General features: G+C 44.9%; 1 protein-coding gene across 1 annotated transcript; it reads right to left on the bottom strand.

Moving 5' to 3' along the window:
* Positions 1–13,639: 13,639 nt before the first annotated feature.
* Positions 13,640–19,682, bottom strand: LOC8034628. The gene is made up of 13 exons (XM_042291015.1): positions 19,569–19,682; positions 18,346–18,543; positions 18,115–18,150; positions 17,804–17,890; positions 17,544–17,630; positions 17,284–17,370; positions 17,027–17,113; positions 16,505–16,591; positions 16,268–16,330; positions 15,781–15,843; positions 15,494–15,693; positions 15,265–15,430; positions 13,640–14,819 (listed from the first exon to the last, which is right to left on the bottom strand). The coding sequence occupies exons 2-13, from the start codon at positions 18,467–18,469 to the stop codon at positions 14,680–14,682; spliced, it is 1,227 nt and encodes a 408-aa protein (XP_042146949.1). The 5' UTR covers positions 18,470–18,543; positions 19,569–19,682; the 3' UTR covers positions 13,640–14,679.
* Between the last annotated feature and the right edge of the window lie 11 nt (positions 19,683–19,693).

Raw genomic sequence — 19,693 nt, 5'->3', positions numbered from 1 at the left:
TTGGCTCTCATGGATAGGGTGATCTATTATAATTTTGTTGTGGTTTGGGACCATGACCAGATACGTGAAAACAATATGAGAATAAATCAGAAAACGCTAGGCCCGATTCGCGGCCGACCCGCCACTCTCCTCCCTCCCTCTTGCCTCTGCTTACATACGTCTTCAAGTATTATCGATTTTGGATGACACGCTCTGTTGTTCATTGCAAGGATTCTTGTTTTTTGAGGTATTCAGGTTTGCTCGACCCTCGAGGTCCGCATGTTTGGTCCTTCCTATTCCATTTTTTACCGTAAAACAGCTCCTAAAAGCAGCTCAGCATTATTCAGGTAATTACACTCTATAACTCGCAGTCAATGAAGCATTTATTCAAAATAATATTACAAACGACTACAACTCTTCGATACGTTGAGCTAGCTGACGCGTGTTGAGGATCTAATATTTATGAAAAAAAAAAAAACATAAAATAAACTGCGAGAGGTGCACATTTGACCAATGTGCTGGGGTATATGTCCGTGCATGGTGGTGGTTAAAAATCGGCCCATTCTAACATTAAGTAAATAAAACGAAAAAATTATGTAAAACGATTCAGTGGAAGGAATAAAAACTTTTGCAAACTCGTATCGAAAAATACCGTGAATCATACCGCATTCAGTCGTGTAGCTGTTTTCTAAAGTACCTTCGATCCACTAGTTAGTTTATCCGTTTTCTGCTCTGTGTGCATTATCATTCTTGATACTGGAAGCGTCCCTTGAAAATTCGAAGAGAAACCTTGCGCCATCATCGCTCCCTAAAACACGCTACTGCCACTGAGCAAGGGAAGTACTCATCGAGGTACGAACGGCCGCTGCGTGTAGTATTCCATTCGACTGTTGCGATCAGTGGGCTCGATGATATTTTCGCCGTTCCTTCCTAAACAGGGAAGATACGTTCGCGCTCCTTCATCACGTCACCCCATCTGAAAAATACTATCAGGAGAAACCACAGCGCCAACGTCTATCATCTGTAAATTAGCTGACGATAAATGCCTCTAGTCGCGAGATACTCTTCTTTCAATTTTAGAAATACGACGAAAAAAAAAAAGCAGTATAGAGCGAAATAAGAAATCGAAGATGTTCCGAGCAACTGCCCTTTCTCAATTGGCAGGATTCGGAGCAGTCTGATAGGCAACAACGTGTGGGTTACAAAAGGGAGGAAGGCGAGGCCGGAAAGGGGGAGCGGGGTGCAAGAAGTCCAAAAATCGTGACCCCACAAGAGCGCATTTGGCACTTGAACGACCCGTATAAGTGAGATTGTATGCTTATAGAGGAAAAGGACAGGGGTTTGGAAGCTTAGATGGTGCACGATTCCTACGGGGCGTTTAAAGGGGCACTCGGGTAGATTCTGCGATTTTCTATTTATGGTGATAACTCGAAATACGAACTCTAAACCCCTAAAAAAATTACCCTAATAGGCGGATGATTTTGCTAATAAAAAACTAATCAGAGATCGATAAAGCGTGACACGCTACTCATTTTTTGTCTTGGAGCGGACACCAGGTGTCACGGTCGGTCGACGTTTTCCAGTCACGATTGCTGTATTACGCTCACCCAAATATTTGCTGTTTCGTCAAAATAGAGCGCACAACGCGCCTAAAAAAGTAGCCCTCCCAAGAGAAAATAGTTGCCCTGTATTTCCACTGCCCTGAGTTTATTAGGACGTCTTGGCGTCAACAACTGGTCCTTTTTATTGACTAAAGCCCAACAAGCAATACGCCATCAAAAACAAGCTTTTACGAAAAGCATTTGAGCGTCCCTTTAAGGCGACAAATACGGGGAAAATACTCGTTCGCTCACTAAGACGAAGAAAACGATGACCCTTTAGAGATGCTGCGTTGCACTTTGTTCTATTTTTGTGTGTAGTATCCGATACGCGGGCACAAACACGGTGGTACCCAACTTTTGAGCTGGCTGAAACTAATTTGCCTAACACGGTCACTGAATAGTTTCAATAGAGGATGTGTTTATGGGCTAAACTGTTATGCAAGGAGTGTCACGCTACAGTGGGACAAAAGACACGTTACACACAAGTCTTGGCAACATAAAATACCTACAACTGATCAGCCAAAACATTATGGCCTCCCACCTAATACCATGTTCATCCATTCTTGGCACGCAAAACAATTGCAACCCATCTTCACATGGATTCTAGAACTCCTTGGTAAGTGCTTTGAGTAAGATTGTGCCAGATTTGTAAGAACAAATCGCGCAATTTCTTTAGATGCCAAGAAGTTGGTTTGAGAGTTGTTAGCTGGCGCCCCCTCATACCCCACATGTGCAGCGTGCTCAATAGGATTGATATCTTACGAGTTAGGTGGCCAGGACATCAGATGGAAATTATCGTCATTCTCTCCAATTCACCGTAGCAGAATTCCGGCATTGTGATATATGGAGTGTTGTCCTGTTTAAGGTGCAACCCCACCCTGCATGACGCTTTCATGCTTTTTTGACGGCTTATAACTTTCTTTCTATGTGTCTTACATTTATAAATTTAATGTCAAATTAAAGATCTGTTTTTCAACGATACTTTAATGTCTCGATATTACGATTATATTTAGTGGTTAGTTATTTATTTAGCTTTTAATAGACCACAGTCTTTAATATTGAAAATTTTATTTTTCGAGTTATAACGTCCCATCGTCCACGATATTTTACGTGAGCGTTCGGTTGGATGTAATAAAGTAAAAACGTAAGCAACGAACTGTACAGATAATGTATATTTTAAAATAAAAAATAAAGTTTAAAATGGTTTTATTTTATGGCGCTATAAAAACGGAATCACGTCAACTGATCCAAATAACGAGACATTAAATTATGAAGCATCCTTCGATATTACAATTTCCAGAACTTCCATATTGATATATTACACGTTAATAATGTTATAAGACCTCAAACTTTTCCCATTCAGTTACGGAAAATTTAACTTTCTTATTATAAAATATAGATGACGACACGTGTTCAAGAAGAGCTTGATGTGCATTTTCCGTCGTGTGCCGCTTGGAACGCCACGTGAAAGACAGAAAAAGCGCCAGATGTCAGGGTGTCAGATGCCTGGATGCTCGCAGTGAGCGAGCCAGAGATGTCATAACAACAAGCGCGTGGCTGCGGGTGCACCACAGCTACTTTTGCGCGCGTTCTACTGTGCGTCGGTTCACATGCCCGACGCGATCCAAATGAAATGGGCGCCATGAAATGCATTCTGCCATCTCAGATTCCGCCACGCATGCGAAAACATTTTAATGTTTTTATCACTTGCAAAAATCATTTTCGCAATCAAGCTATGGTTGTCGGAATGGTTCGACTATATTATGTTTCAAAAACCAATTCGGTGGCTCTTAAGTAGCAATGATATTAAAACAAAACACAAAACATTAAATCGTCTCGGTGTCTCTGAGCCAACGTGCTGGCCCATGAATTCATATTTGTCGGATTTAAATATCGGCCGAGGTGCCCGCAATCCGACGGAGGCCAATCTGAGATTTCGGTTGCAGGTCAAAAGACCTCCAGTTAGTCAAAATCAACAAGCATTTTTTTTATTAGGCCGTGTTAAAGGGGCCCTCCGGAGCTTTCTGCGATCGTCTGTTTATGTTGTTATATAGCGTAGTAGGTGCAAGTTAATATGTATACAAAGTTTTAGATTACAAAACCGTTTATTAAGCAGATGGCAGAAGAAATATATCGGGACTACTTTTTCTTGGAAGACAATCCCCCATTCCCTGCCCATTGCTAAAACTTGATCAATGGAAATGCTGCATGCGAACGTTATTATTGCAACACTTTTTAAGCTTGTTGTAAATTAGAGTTTGAGAAAAACGTACACTGATTGTGGTGCGGGAAACATAGTCCGCAATTATCGCTTCAAAACCAGCGAACTATGTTTTCTCCCCGCAAGCGTGTTGCTAGGGGGTGATGCGTCGGCGCGTCGGCTCGCCTGCTTCCCGGGGCGCCTGCAGGCGTGCGTTTGCGGGACACGCGTTCCTTCTTCCCGTAGATCCCGACTCCGAAGCCAGCTTTGCGATCCTTCCACGTCAACGAGTCGAACTTCTCCTTGTCATCTGTGGAATGCGACTGCGTATTGCAGTAGCGGCGCGACGGTGCGGTGCGACGAACGACGACTGCCGAGCACAAAGTCCGGGCAGTCCGGGCTCCTTGACGACGGTCCGCGCGTGTTCGAGAGATTCGTCGGCGGTCGGCCGCATTGGTGACGCGCAGTGACGCCGGAATCCTTCGCTTGCTATTGGCTGACGCGTAAAGAGATGCCCCTCCCGTTTTCCGGGGTCATCTCAGAAAGGGGGGCCTGCCGGGGACTTTGATAGCAATTTTAATGGGGAAATCCGCCGCGCATGACCGTACTTTTATGATTTTTAGGATCCTTAGGGCCTGTAGATGGAGTTACCGCCATAAATAGACCATTGCAGAACGCTCCGGAGAGCCCCTTTAAGTGATTTTTGTTGGTTTGGCTTGTGAGAAACTAAGATCTGAAAATTTCCTTTGCTTTACCTTAGTTCGGAGCGCAGGCAACGCTACGGGCTGATGAAGCCACTGAAGCATCGCCAAGAGCGCGTGGTTAAGCTGTTCGTTATCTTTCTGTGCCTAGCGGTCGGGGAGCCACTAAATAAGCTAGGCTTCATACACATCTTGGTGGTTAAAATGATGGTTGTCAGTTATATGAAACTTTATCTGAAATCACAGGAAACGCTTTTACGTCCTCCACAAATGTTTAAACAGTTCGAGAAAAAGCAAAGCAATATTACGTGAGCTACCTGACACCGAATGCTGAGGAAGTCGCACTTTTGAATCATGACGATCGGCAGTTGCGTTTATTTGTTACTAACCAACAAGATGGCGGCGCCCACAACAATATCGGGGGGAAAAGTGCCGGTACTCTAAGCGTAGCTCATTTGGTTTACCTCACATGCTAAACCTAAAGCCCCTCTATCCTGGGAAAAGTGGCGCCATTCATTGTTGTAGAAATGCTCAAGGCACTTGCCGCACGCCACTTCTGGGAAATTCATGGCGTCTTAAATCTAGCTTTGTGCTGCGCTGTGCCGCCATGATCTTCCCAAGAGCTGCACGTTGCACCTGCCTCGTGTATCGACGAAGCTTGCGCTACTTTTGAAACATGCTAAACCAAGTGCGGTGGGGGATCGTTAACCGAGTGTGTTGTGGTACCGCAGACCAGAGCACGTGGAGAAATGCTCGAGCACGAGCTCCGTTCAGGGCACGGAGCTCACGCTGCAGAACCTGTAGGGACTAGATCCCCTCGATTCCGTTTGCGCTGGTCTTTCATGTAACCTCAAATGTGCCAGTACACGAGGCCCGTCTCTCGAGCAGCCCTTGGAGGCAAATGGCGGCGCAGCACTAAAATGACGGGCCCCTGAAAGAGATTGGCGGTGGAGCACCCACTCGTGGCACGTGTCTTGCGCGTTTCCACAACAATGGTTGGCGGTACTTGTAAAAAAAAAAACGCTTTTATCAAGGGGCTTTAGCAGGGACCCTGGGTTCAGTCGCCTATCTGCATCCTACCGTCGTGCGATCGTGTACCACATATACTGCGTAATGCACGTTAAAGACACCGAGCTAACAGTTGTACAGCACTTTTTTATATTTTTATAATCTTCAACGGGTAACAATGTCGCCGTACGAAACTTCTGCTCTCTAAAAAACTAACAACTAATTCTGAATGCTCCGTTACATTGCACTTTAATGTGTGTTCGCGTGTTCGTGTTTTTTTTTATATCTTTGATTATGCGGTTCTTACTTATGAAACAGACTGTAGTTGTCGGACTTCTGGAAAATATTATATAACTAAGAAAATGGCACGTGAAAGCAAAAGAAACAAAACATACACATAGGCGCACTTAATAAAAATAATTGAAATAATAGAATTGATTATAATTGTGTTTTCAGAGGTTTGAGCGCACCAAAAGCTATAAAAGCAAGCTCGATGCATTGGATGGTGCGCTTGTACACTGGAAGTGTAGTTCAGGGTAGTATGCTCGCACTTGTATGTTCCGCTTCGCTCGCACGATGAAATCAAATACTCTACTGGTAATGTATTTAGTGAAACAAAGCTACCTTCTGCATATGTGCAATGCCCTCAGTTTTCGCGTGATTACATGGACGCTTGTTTATCATTATTGTTTTTGTTTCCCACTGCGATTCATTTCGTGCTTTTTTGTGTGATACATGCCTTAGATACCAAGGTAACCCAAGAGCATTCTATTTCGCGGATTGTAAGAAAAGCCTATGCAACCAAACACGCGTGCCACAATCAATACAAAATATTCTATAAGCTTCACATGGTGACCGCTGGCCTGAGTAAACGTTGTTTGTCAAGAACAATTGTGATTGTATGAAATCACGTGGGAAAAACTCGTTCTAAGCACACGACCGTTAGCATGCAGTGAATACTCATAAATTCGCGCCGAGATGATTTTTAGCTGTCAGCGGGTGGAGTTTTTCTATCAACCCAGAGTTAGAATATTTCCATCTATCTGTTGTAAGCAAACAGGAGACAATTTACACCAAATCTTAGGGTAATAAAGTACTATGAACATTCAAACATTACTGCCTGAGCAGTATATGCGTGGAAGCTTTAGCTTTTGATGCACGCTTAACTTTCGATACGCTCAACGCTAGTGTAAAATGTAGCGCTGTTTCAGTCTTAATCAGCGTATCATGTGTATGCTTACACTGCATTTTATGCAACGTCATACTCTACCCGTTTGAATTTTTTTCACTTATGCACATCACTACTTGCGCGCATAAATCACCAAATTAAGATTGGTGCAGGATGTCACAAAAAACATTTACAGTTTTTTTTACCGCAAAATAAGCTACGCATTGCCTAACGCTCATTCTCCGCCCAAAGGTAGTGCTAGGTCACAACCAGATGCCAGAGTTTTATTCCGAACGGACACCTTATTCAAAAGTTATAAGTGATTTTCTGAAAATTTTCAATGGGAAAATGGAGCCCGTTTTTGCCCGTTTTCGGTTTCTGGTGCCATAGAGCCTCATGCATTCGAAAACTACGTCGGCCGCCATTTTACCATTGAACTTTTCAGAAAATCACTTATTTTTTTTAATAAGGTATCGGATCGTGCTTAAACTTTGACATCTGGTTGTGGCCTCTAGCGCTACCTCTGGGCGGAGAATGAGCATCTGGCGATGCCTAATTTATTCTTGCGGTAAAAAAAAAATCCTGCAATTTTTTTTTGTGACTCACTGTACATTGCTTAAACTCTGTGCAAACGCTATCCACAGGCCCAGAATCTTTGCCTGGCCAGTCCTGCATTTATCACTGGATTCGTATTAAAATTAATTTTTATAATTTATTGCTATGAATGAATTTTTAACTTCGGAGTTTTTTTTATTATGACTCCCGCACCAGTCCTACTTTAGGTTTACCAATCTCAACATCTAAACCTGAGTGTCATTTTTTTTGTGTTTTCCAGCCTCGTGGTTTTGGTCAAACTAAACACCCAGCTACCTAAATGAGACACCTGACCGATAGTTCATTTGTTTTGGTATTTTAGGTAGTTAATTCCTCAAGCTAGAATTTTGGAAACCCATGTCTATCACGTCATAACGTTTTCCTGGAAACCCACAAAGAGCCAAACATGCACGACAAAAGGGCCAGCCCGTCTTATTGCCGCCCACAGAGCCGGGAAAGCAACGATCGGTCACGGACTTCTAGAAGATTGGCGTTCATTCCTGCACCAGACTTAACTTTTGCCCTGCTTTCTTGTTCTTGAAAGTGCCAGTTCATCCTCGCCCCGAGCATGTGACACTCGAACCTTCTTTGCCGAACTTTCGAGATAGTGACGCACTGTAGATAAGCAGGTGCCCGCGACATTGTCGAGTCAGTCTCGCTCTCGCTCTCTATTACGCTGCCGAATCGCCGCCTGGTTTCTGCTGCCTCGACGCTCTTTCTATACTTTTTTTTGTTTATTTTATTTTTATTTTTCAGTTCACTGTTCGTCCTCTCGTCACCTTCATTCGTGACAATATAAATCTGATCACATTGAAATATGTGTAATTGGCCTCTGAAATCTCTGATAACGGCGCACGAGCAATTTTATATTTTTGAACACGTTGGTGGCTTTGTTATGCATGTGTCTCGCCATTTGGCTGAGGAAAATTTTCGCATTTTGTTCTACCCACATTTGCTGGAGACGTGAGCTCGGAGCGTAGGCAACTGGCCCCCTTGCACGAGAACTGGCGCAGCAGCGCCAGTTCCAAAAAAAGCTCGTGCAGAGAAGAACAAGCCAGGGACCAGGGATGTCAAATTCAGGATATAGAAAAATAGCCCACTGTATTGAAGCGCCACCACGCACGATTTCTTGCATTGATGTACAAGCCTGGAAGGCGATCCCACCGCCATCTATTGGTTCAGAATCACACTAACCAAGGGTAGGGTTGCACCTTAAAGGGATACTGAACCAAAAGAATTTAGTGCCCATAATAAGTGGCGCACGTTCTTTGCACGAGCCAGCAGCCGCCGGTGTGCGCGAGCACACGCAACGAATATGACGTCAAAGACCTCCATTCGCGGTTACGATGACAGTGAAATGCATGGGGTTCGGGCCAAAGGAGAATAAAGACAGGCTTTTCATCTCCACAAATGAAAGCTACCTGCTTGTTAGGCAATTAATCGCTTACCTTTTACACCAGACACCACTGTGTAGATGAAAAACTTGTCTTTATTCTCCTTTGGCTCGAAGCCCATGCATTTCACATTCCTCTTAAGCGCGAATGGAGGTCCTTGACGTCCTTTTCGTTGCGTGTGCTCGCGCACACCGGCGGCTGGTGGCACGTGGAAAGAACGTGCGCCACTTATTATGGACACTAAATTCCTTGGTTCAGTATTCTTTAAGATTCCACTTCCTATGAGAAAAAAAAAACCACAAATGCCTTGAACTGGTCAGAAATGACCTTAACATATGCATTATCTGTTGTTTCTCAAAGTCGCTTAAACCGGCAGCCTCTTCGATTACACGCACACATAGTTGACAAAGCAATCCCTCTTTATCCCCGGCATCCGTTATACCATTCGCATCAGCTGATGGTAGATAACGCAGATGGGGCATCACCTAGAGACGCTCATTCTTACAATATACGGGTGGCCAAAATATTTTGACTGATGTGTGTATTAGGCAACGCATAACTATTTACAGAGCACGCATTGTTAGTTATACGTAATCCTAATTAGGCGTAAATAATTACAACACGTGTTTCCTGAATGGGTGCAACATGTGTTCACCATCTTTGGAAAACAATATTAATACTTGAGTGGTTCAAAGAAAAGCAAACTCGCGAAGTGCTCGAGGCGTTTACCATCTTGGGTTTGGCCGATCGCTGCGTTAGTCAGCCATCAGTGGTTTGAAGTAAAAAAAAACAAAAAACAAAAAAAAAACCGCATCTCCACGTGGTGAATGATGTTGATTGGGGCGAAGCTCTGGTGGTGCTTGTCTGCGTAGACACTGAGCCGCAGCATGCCGAGCCTTTCATTCGTTTTCATCCATGTCACGCTGCGGTCAAATGCTCAAATGTGTATATAACCACGTTCCATACCGCACATTCTCTTTCTGACATCGATGAAAACGAACGAAAGGCTCGGCATGCTGCGGCTCACCGTCTACGCAGACAAGCACCCCCAGAGCTTCGCCCCAATCAACATCATTCACCACGTGGAGATGCGGTTTTTTTTTTTTTGCCGTACACGAGCACGGGAGCACGTGCTCACGTGCTCGTGAGTACGTGAGCTCACGAGCAGGAGCACGTGCACCCAAAGGCGGACAGACATACGGACATGGCTAGCCCCTAAGGAGCTCCGCTCCTAAAAGTTGACTTTCTGCAGTCATTTAGCTGCGACCACGGGCTGCGACTGAGCTGTATTCCCCCTGGTGTCGGTGTCCCCTGGCATGAGTCTTTCTTCATCTTTCTTTTTTTCATCTATTATATCAGAGTTGCGAATACACGCCTGTCTGCGTTCTGTGTACCCTTCCACTTTTGACCTTGTCTTTTTATACGCTATTTTTCATTACTTTCAACGTTTACCAACTTGTCCTGCTTACCACTTTACTAACCATACGCATGCATGACACACAAACAATGACACACAGCCGAGAAAAATGTTCATCTAATTATTGTTACTTTTGACAATACAGCCACCCGCTTTCACAATTTCAATGTGACGTTCTAGCTCCATCGTCAATGAAATGGTGGCATTATTCGTAGACCTTCACAGAGTCGTTTGTTAAAGTATGGTCTTATACGATTCACTATATTTCTGGAGTCGCAAGTTTTTATACTCAAGCATTCGACAATCCCCAGAGAGTGATATACCTCCATAAAACTCATTCATTAAAAAATATGTCACATTTTTATTTGCTGTTAAATGACTTAATGTGTATTGTGCCAAAGTGTATTGGACCACAACACTACGCTTCTTCCTCGGTCTTCTGCTCCCGCGTGTGCCGCATGAAGACGGTGCATGAACTCATAATGTATTGAGCTGGGTATGTTTACCTTTTTATTTCTGTGTGTACCTCCTAGCGGTACATCCAGCATAGTAAAACTATTTCTGTAACAGGTTGCTTGTCATCCGGTCGTGTGGTCCCTGAGAGGTGACTGACCTTGACGTGTACGGGATCTTCATTGGTAGCCGTTTGGAGATATTTCAAACGTCCCTTTAAGGCTGAAACATTGGTAGTCGAACACACTCACTTAAACGCTACGGGCTACGGGGCTACGGTACCCGGGGCTTGGCTACGGGGCTTGCAGGCCTGTAGCCAAGAATTTTTTTCAGGAAGGGTGGGGGGGCACCTGGCTAATGCCACATCATCTAAGCATTGTAAGATAGAGGGCCGGGGGGGGGGGGGGGGGGGGGGAGGAGGCGAAAGTGGATTTAGTAATAAAAGGGCATTTTAAAATTTATTGATACGTGATGCTATATAAATTTGATAGCATTTCTATCGTCCGTAGTTTATAGACTTTATTTGAGAGAAAGTCTATTCACTTTTTTTGTTTGGCAACAAATTCAGCGGCGCCGCCATTGGGTAGCCCTGGAGCACTTCCGGTCCGAGTATATTTTCTAATTTTTTACGCGACATTATTTCATCGCAAGAGTGAATTATGTGTGAGAGTGGCACAAGCGACCCCTTTCCCGAAAATGGCGCGTAGATTCGATCTCGCAAATACTGCGAAACCCGCCTTCTAGTCCATCACCGGAAGTGGTAGGGAGCTATTTGCACACTGGCGAAACTATTTTTCAACCCACGCGAGAAAGAGCGAATGGAAAGTCTATTAAAAATTGTCGGTACGACGTTAGTGAATAGGAGGTTGAAAAAGTCGTTAAATGTGAATAGTATTTCTGTAGACTGCCTGAAATATTTTTTGTAAGGGAAGGGTCTGTTAAATACTACGGCGTAGAGTTTTGAGCGCACACAGATACTGATTAGTCGCAGATAGCGAATTTCTGTTCGCGGACCATCAAAAGGCGCAGGCTCCGCGCTATGCTTCTTTCTCAGCACTCAACGTCGGAACTATTATGAATTTCGCGATACAAAATAGCATACCGGAAAGGGTAAAGGCCGGGGAGTCAGAAAATATAGTTAGTTGAGGTAGCTCAAAAATCGCCGGAGTACCCCTTAAAGGTGTATCCACACGACGGACCGAACTGCTCTTTTGGTCCGCGGGCCGCGCATCACGTGATCTTACGTCACCGGTTTTTGAGGTCCGCCGGCGGTCCGCGGCCCGCGCTTCTGAGAAATGCCAACTGACTTTTCTGGCCCGGACCGCGGCGGCGGACCGCGGCGTTTTTAGTATAATTGAAGCGCTAAGTCTGGCAACAAGCTGACTTTTGTTGTTTAGACTGGAATCCAAATGCAAAGTCGTTTTCTTTTGGCGCCAACTGTTGAAGACGAAGGAGACAAACCTTTTGTTGTGCGACGATGCAACTTTTTACTTCATCGCGCTCATGGAGCAATACCCCGCACCGTGGGACAATAGTCGCGACGACTACCCACATAATCATCTGAAGATGTTCCCCATGCCTTTTTCGGTTGACTTAAGTCGTCCTCGTCCTCAATATTCAACGCCAGGGCCACCGCGGCCAAACGTCTCTTTCGTTCAACCTCCATCTTGGCTCCTTACAAATAGCCTCAAAGCAGCTCGCTGCATGCGTTTGGCGGAGCTGTGAGGTCGAGGGTTAGACCGGCCCGTTCGCTCTGTCGTCTGCTCTTTTGGTCCGCCGTGTGGATGCTCATTGCTGCCGGGCGGCCCGCGGGCCGCGCATCACGTGATCAATCGGTCCGCGGCCCGGTCCGCCGTGTGGATACACCTTAAGGTGTATCCACACGACGGACCAAATTGCTGTTTTGGTCCGCGGGCCGCGCATCACGTGATCTTACGTCACCGCTTTTCGAGGTCCGCCGGCGGTCCGCGGCCCGCGCTTGTGAGAAATGCCAAGCGCTTTTCTCGGCCGGACCGCGGGGGCGGACCGCGGCGTTTTCAGTATAATTGAAGTGCTAAGTCTGGCAACAAGCTGACTTTTGTTGTTTAGACAAGGTTTAGATTGGAATCCAAATCCAAAGTCGTGTTCTTTTGGCGCCAACTGTTGAAGACGAAGAAGACGAACCTTTTGTTGTGCGACGATGGCGGCATGGTGCGACGATGCAACTTATTACTTCATCGCGCTCGTAGAGCAATTCCCCGCTCTGTGGGACAATAGATGCATGCCCTTTTCGGTTCACTTAAGTCCTCCTCGTCCTCAATAGTCAACGCCAGGGCCACCGCGGCCAAAAGTCTCTTTCGGTCAACCTCCATCTTGGCTCCTTACAAATAGCCTCAAAGCAGCTCGTTGCATGCGTTTGGCGGAGCTGTGAGGTCGAGGGTTATACCGGCCCGTTCACTCTGTCGTCTGCGCTTTTGGTCCGCCGTGTGGATGCTCATTGCAGCCGGGCGGCCCGCGGGCCGCGCATCACGTGATCAATCGGTCCGCGGCCCGGTCCGTCGTGTGGATACACCCTTAAGGGGTACAGAAACGAAACGTTTGCACTTCTACTTCTTTGTTTAGATGTGGTCCATGTTGTGCCGGCAGCCTATACTTCGTTTCACCTTATGTGCGAGCGAAGGCAAAGCTGGAAGCGCGAGCACGAAAGCTCCGTGCGTTCAGGCTTTGCTCGAGCGCGCGAGCTGGGGAGAAACGCAAAAAGCGCTGGTCTCGCGCTTCTACCCAGGCAGACAAAAATGGTTGGCAACATTATGGCCCAACATCCTTGGCCAATCCAAAAATCATTGGCCAATGCCTGGCCAAAGTGCATGGGCCATTCATGGGGATTGACACTGTCCTTTCAGTGGCCAATCTGTGGTTAGTGACTGGCAGGCTGACAAGGCCCAGCACATGGCCAATGTTGGCCCAGACCCATGCCGAACACAGGCAGCCAGCTCCAAAGCCTAGCAATATTGCTGGGCTTCGGAAGGCAAAATAATGTTCTAGCTTTCCCGAGCAGGACTAAAAGATTCCTTTCAAAAGTTTGCACTCTCCCGGCAGAGGTGGTAATACTGTATAAAGGTGTGTGCGAGACACTGTACAAATGAAAGCCCAGCAATATTGCTAAAAAATGAAGTGCTACAAAAATAATTGCTACACCTTTAGGAGTGCAATATTTTCAGCACTGTCAGGACAAGGCAGAATTTTGAAAGGTCTATAATTGGCTACAGTGGTAGGCACCTTCTGCAATAAGATATATCGACATTAGAACAGCAGGTGTCGACTGGACGCCTACATTTGCATATGCTGAAAGAACTAAACGCTGGATAACCACTACACAAATATTTTGCAATATTCATGGGCAACAATTGTTAGCTCCCTCAATACACGCTCACACATTATGAAAGACCCATTTGACAAGGCTGCAGGTGGCTGTGCTCGATTTGCTTTGTCCTGGATCACATTTCTTGAGGTGAGGAAACAAGTAAAAATCTGCTGTATCTACTCACTCAAAATAGAGAGAGTCTGGCCCATGTGGGCTTCGAACCACTGCATGCAGTTAATGGGTCTTTGATATTTGGGACACTGCACATCAAGAAATAAGGCAATAACGAGCAATGTCACAACCCAAACTTGTTTATTCATTCTAGAGACATGTCGAAAGAAATGGTGGACTAAACCAACAATAAAAAATAGTGGACTAAACCAACAATAAGAAATAGTGGACTAGACCAACAACAAATAAAATATTTTAAACAAAGCAATATCTGGAATGTTCAAAGTAATGGTGAGCTAAACCAGCAGTAAATAAAAAAAATTAAGATGAAGCAATATCTGCAATGTTCAACGAAATGGTGAGTTGAACCAGCAATAAACAAATTTAAAACACAATGTGATAATTGGAATGAAAAAATTAAAAGAAAGATGTCTTGAATATTGAAAGTAATGGTGAGCTAAACCAGCAGTAATTAAAAAAAATTAAAATGATGTTCAAAGAACTGGTAAGCTAAACCAACATTAAATAAAATATTCTAAAGAATTTAAGAGAAATGGTGACCTAAACCAGCAATAATTAAAAAAAATTAAACAAAACGATAAGTGCAACCTTCACTTCAGCGCATGGGAAGCCTTTCATTGATTCAATGTTCACTCGGGCGCACAGGAAGCCTTCCGTCGTCTGTTACGTCCCCCACGTCTGTCTCCCGCGCCTGCTAGCCAGGGTTTCACCACCTTCTTTACAGAGGTTAGTGTGGCAGTCCCGACACAGTCATGGTCCTTTACAGAGCCTGTAACAGTCATAAACCTTGTAAACAGCTTGGACTCAATAGCCTTGTCAGCCATCAGGCATTTTCAAGCAATCTATTTGCCCTCTGTGGAGTGATATGGACAACATGAGCTTGAAAGTAGAGCTCAGTCCTTCTAGAGCAGGGGTCTCAAACACGCGGCCTGCGACTCTCTGGGATGCGGCCTGCATCCTGAAGAAAAAAAAACTGCCATATGAAAATATCTTGAGTTTGAGACCCCTGCCCTAGAGCAATGATCTTATATAAATGTCAGTGGTTCACATACGTGGCTGCTAAGAGTCATCTTCAAATTGACTCATGCGAAACATAGGATCGGCCACAAGTAATTATTAATCAATGCTTGGCTTGCATTTAATTTTAAAGCCCGAGGAAACATTTAAGGTGACTATTGACAAGATGGCAATGTTCCCAAATTAGCAATACTTACTCAGTATGAGGCTCAGTATCTGTTCAAACTTCTGAAAGCTTCCTTTAGTGCCGCCAGACCCTTTCCAACTCAGCTGAAGGGCTGCTTCGTTGGCCACCAGATCCCCAAGAACCGCCCTGACGCAATCGTTGTGGTCATTTCCCCCTTTTTTCGAAAAGAAATGCACCTGGAACAGAGTGACAGCAACTTGGCAATCATACTGAAATGTCTTAAGAATTACTGCACTCACCAATGCCTCCATGTTGGATTCCTTTTCCAGGTACCTCTCAATGTCCAAGAGTTCACTTATGTTCGTTGCTGGGATTTTGGGGCAGTCCTCAGGAAGCCTGACGGGCTTCGAAGTTTTGCCGTGGGCCACTAACATCCTCCGAAATTGTTTAACTTCTGAAAGTATCTGGGCGTGGTTGTGAAGCACTTTCTCCTCAAAGGCTAAAAGAAAATAACAAATTTATACTAAAGTTACACATATGAAAGCTTGATTAGATTAGGAAACTCTGAAACATTTAGAATACACACCCAGCTGACGAGCCTGAAGCTTCAACAACAAATTTCTGATGCTGCAAGCGTTGTAATCATCACCTGTAAAAAGTAGCACTTTGGCATATATTTTCAACATTACACCATAACCTGATGAGGAATTGACGTCACATGGTTGCTGCCTTGCTTCAAATCTAGTTCCTACCAGTCTAAATATGTCTGTAGCTAGAATAAAACAGCAAAACGTTTGCAATGTACAAATCTCGTTGGGTAGCATATTGTAACATGCAATTCCTTTTACAACTGTGAGGACAATCAAAATAACACGTCTTTTGTTGATAACACACTTGAAGTTAACACATTGTATTTATCAACAGATTTTGTTCCAGCGCAGTATTCGGAGAGCACCATAAAGATCCAAGCTTTTTCATTAATCCTTAAGAGTGCTACAACAGAAAAAAAAAGCTATGACATCCAAGACCACCATTCTTAAATGTCACACCAGGGCTCTTATGGAACGACGCACCATGCTTCCTCGACAGGACTGGAGCACTTGAGTAGGTCGACATGGTCGGCTGGGAGTCTCTCTCTGCAAATACAGTGCCAGGCAACAAGACAACTTTATCAATGTGCTCTCTTTGAACGCTGCGTTTTAACAGCAGCACAGAATGAGGAGCCATGTTTTGTTTTAAGTGTTGAAGAATGGCACAACACAAAACAAAACCACAACATTCAAAATAAACATTCTCAAGTATTGTTGTACCAGAGCTCTCGTGGAACAACACTCCGTGCTCCCTCGACAGGGCCGGTGCACTTGAGTGGGCAGACATGGTTGGCTGGTAGCGTCGTTCTGCAAATACAGTGCCAGGCAACAAGAGAGCTTTATCAATGTGCTTTCTTTGAGCGCTGTGTTTCAACAGCAGCACAGAATGAAGAGCCATGTTTTGTTTCAAGTGTTGAAGAATGACACGACACAAAACAAAACTACAACACTTGTGATAAACATTTTCACGTATTGTCATACCAGAGCTCGCGTGTAACGACACTCCATGCTCCCTCGACAGGGCCGGTGCACTTGAGTGGGTCGACATAGTTGGCTGGGAGTGTCTCTCTGCAAATACAGTGCCAGGCAAAAAGACAGCTCTATCAATGTGCTTTCTTTAAGCACTGTGTTTCAACAGCAGCACAAAATGAAGAGCCATGTTTTGTTTCAAGTGTTGAAGAATGACACGACACAAAACAAAACTACAACACTTGTGATAAACATTCTGAAGCATTGTCATACCAGAGCTCTCATGCAACAACACTCCACGCTCCCTTGACAGGCCCAGTGCACTTGAGTGGGTCGACATGGTCGGCTGGTAGTGTCTCTCTGCAAATACAGTACGTGCCAGGGAACAAGACTGCTTGATCAATGTGCATTTTTTGAGCACTGCGTTTCAACAGCAGCACGGAATGAAGACCCATGTTTTGTTTGAAGAATGGCACGACACGAAACAAAACTACAACATTCGAGATAAGCATTCTCAAGTATTGTCGTACCAGAGCTCTCGTGGAACGATACTCCACGCTCCCTCGACAGGGCCAGTGCACTTGAGTCGGTCAACATGGTCGGCTGGGAGTGTCTTTCTGCAAATACAGTGCCAGGCAGCAAGACGGCTTTATCAATGTGCTTTCTTCGAGAGTTGTGTTTCAACAGCAGTATTGAATAAGGACCATGTTTTGTTTCAAGTGTTGAAGAATGACACGACACAAAACAAAATTATAACTTCCGAGATCAACATTCTCAAACGTTGCCATACCAGGGCTGTAGCGGAATGACACTCCACTCCCTTTCGACGGAATTGGTGCACCTGAGTGGGTCAACATGGTCGGCTCGGAGTGTCTTTCTGCAAATACAGTGCCAGGGAACAAGACGGCCTTATCAACGTGCTTTCTTCGAGCGTTGTGTTTCAACAGCAGTATTGAATGAGGACCATGTTTTGTTTCAAGTGTTGAAGAATGACACGACACAAAACAAAACTATAACTTCCGAGATCAACATTTTTAAACATTGCCATACCAGGGCTGTTGCGGAATGACAGTCCACTCCCTCTCGACGGGATTGGTGCACCTGAGTGGGTCGACATGGTCGGCTGGGAGTGTCTTTCTGCAAATACAGTGCCAGGCAACAAGACGGCTTTATTAATGTGCTTTTTTCGAGCGCTGTGTTTCAACAGCAGTATTGAATAAGAATCATGTTTTGTCTCAAGTGTTGAAGAATGGCATGACACAAAACAAAACTATAACTTCTGAGATCAACATTCTCAAACGTTATCATACCAGGGCTGTTGCGCAATGACATTCCACTCTCTCTCGACGGCATTGGTGTACCTGAGTGGGTTGACATTGTCGGCTGGGAGTGTCTCTCTGCAAATACAGTGCCAAGCAAAAAAAGAGAGCTTGATTAATGTGCTTTCTTTGAACACTACTAAACCATGTAGCGTTTTGTAGACACCACACAACACATCTATACATACCTTTTTTACTCGCAATTGTTTCATTCAAGAAACAGCACGTGTACCATTTTAACTGGAGTAGATATTATTAGAATAGAATAATCACCTGGTGGGCATGCGTAAGGTGGCGGAGAAGGCATCGGCCATAAGTCAAAGTCGTTGACTTCTTCACTTCCACTATCGTCGGATAGTACAATCCTTTTGCGCTTTCTCCTAGACCGCTTCTCCATTTCACTGTCTTCAGTTTCTAAGTCGGACGTTTGCTCAGCTGTGTCCAGTTTTTTCAAGGCATCTTCAAAAGTGTCTGTAAGAGCATAAAGATTTACAAGGCATTTTGTGAAATAAAACAGGGACCAATAAGGCCGTTAGTTCAGAGGAGCTGATGCAGCTAAGCCAAGGAATGCATAGGCATCAACAGATGATGCTGTAGAAGACATTGACAGCTTTCATGAACCAGCTTTTAACAAATGTTATTTCATTTTACTGGATGTCAACATTTTGATTACCGTAATTGCCCGATTCTAACGCGCACATTTTTTCAAGAAAAATACGGCTAGAAATGGAGTGCCCGTTACAATCGGATACGAAACCGAAACAAAACCGAAATCACGCTGCCGGCAGTCTCACTGTCATCGCTAATACAAGATGGCGGCGTAGCCTCTGCTCTAGCGATTTGCTTTGTTGTCAGTTGTCAGCGTTTGCGGAGCTGAAATGACCGCCGCACCAGCTAAGGCGCGGCGTTTTCATTACGAGGCCGAGACGACCGGCAACAGAGCCACTTCGCGTACTTTCGGTGTGCTCGAAACTTGTGTTCGTGACTGGCGAAGGCAAAGAGAAAAGATCTTCGCAGGCAAGTCGACCAGGAAAGGATTCAACGGGCCACGGACAGGGCAGCCACGGACAGGTGCTTTTTTGAGAAGTGCGGAATTTCGAACTCGCTGGACGGCACCGAGGACGACATGCTGTTGCACGTGGAGAGCGACAAAGAGCTGTCCGAAAGTGAGGACGAGTGTTATGCTTACGAGCGCAGTGCTTACATGTAGATGAACTTCGCTTGTTCTTTGTGCACAAGCACCGATTTTTCTTGCGCATGAAAACCGGGTGCGCGTTAGAATCGTGGGCACGTTAGAATCTTCATTTTTGGGCATGAAAACGGGGTGCGCGTTAGAATCGGGGGCGCTTTAGAATCGGGTAATTACGGTAACACCACAACGGTCCCCTCATTACAATATGGCTCTTATTCCACCTCAGACATACATTGTTGTGTGACGACAGGCCCTCCCCTATCGACTTCCCTTGAAGCAAAATGCATGAGAACCTAAAACTTACTTTTTGTGTGCAGAATCCTAATATCCAGTTGCTCCCATGTACTTTGAGTAGGGGCCTTTTTCTTGATTAGTTTACAGATGGTTAGTTTCGAAGCATCTGATGGCCATAAACAAGTTATTTTTTCT

This window comes from Ixodes scapularis, unplaced genomic scaffold (assembly GCF_016920785.2).
Source record: "Ixodes scapularis isolate PalLabHiFi unplaced genomic scaffold, ASM1692078v2 PGA_scaffold0__279_contigs__length_252992795, whole genome shotgun sequence".
NCBI classification, from domain to species: Eukaryota; Metazoa; Arthropoda; class Arachnida; order Ixodida; family Ixodidae; genus Ixodes; species Ixodes scapularis.
This window is presented reverse-complemented; position numbering and strand designations above follow the sequence as displayed.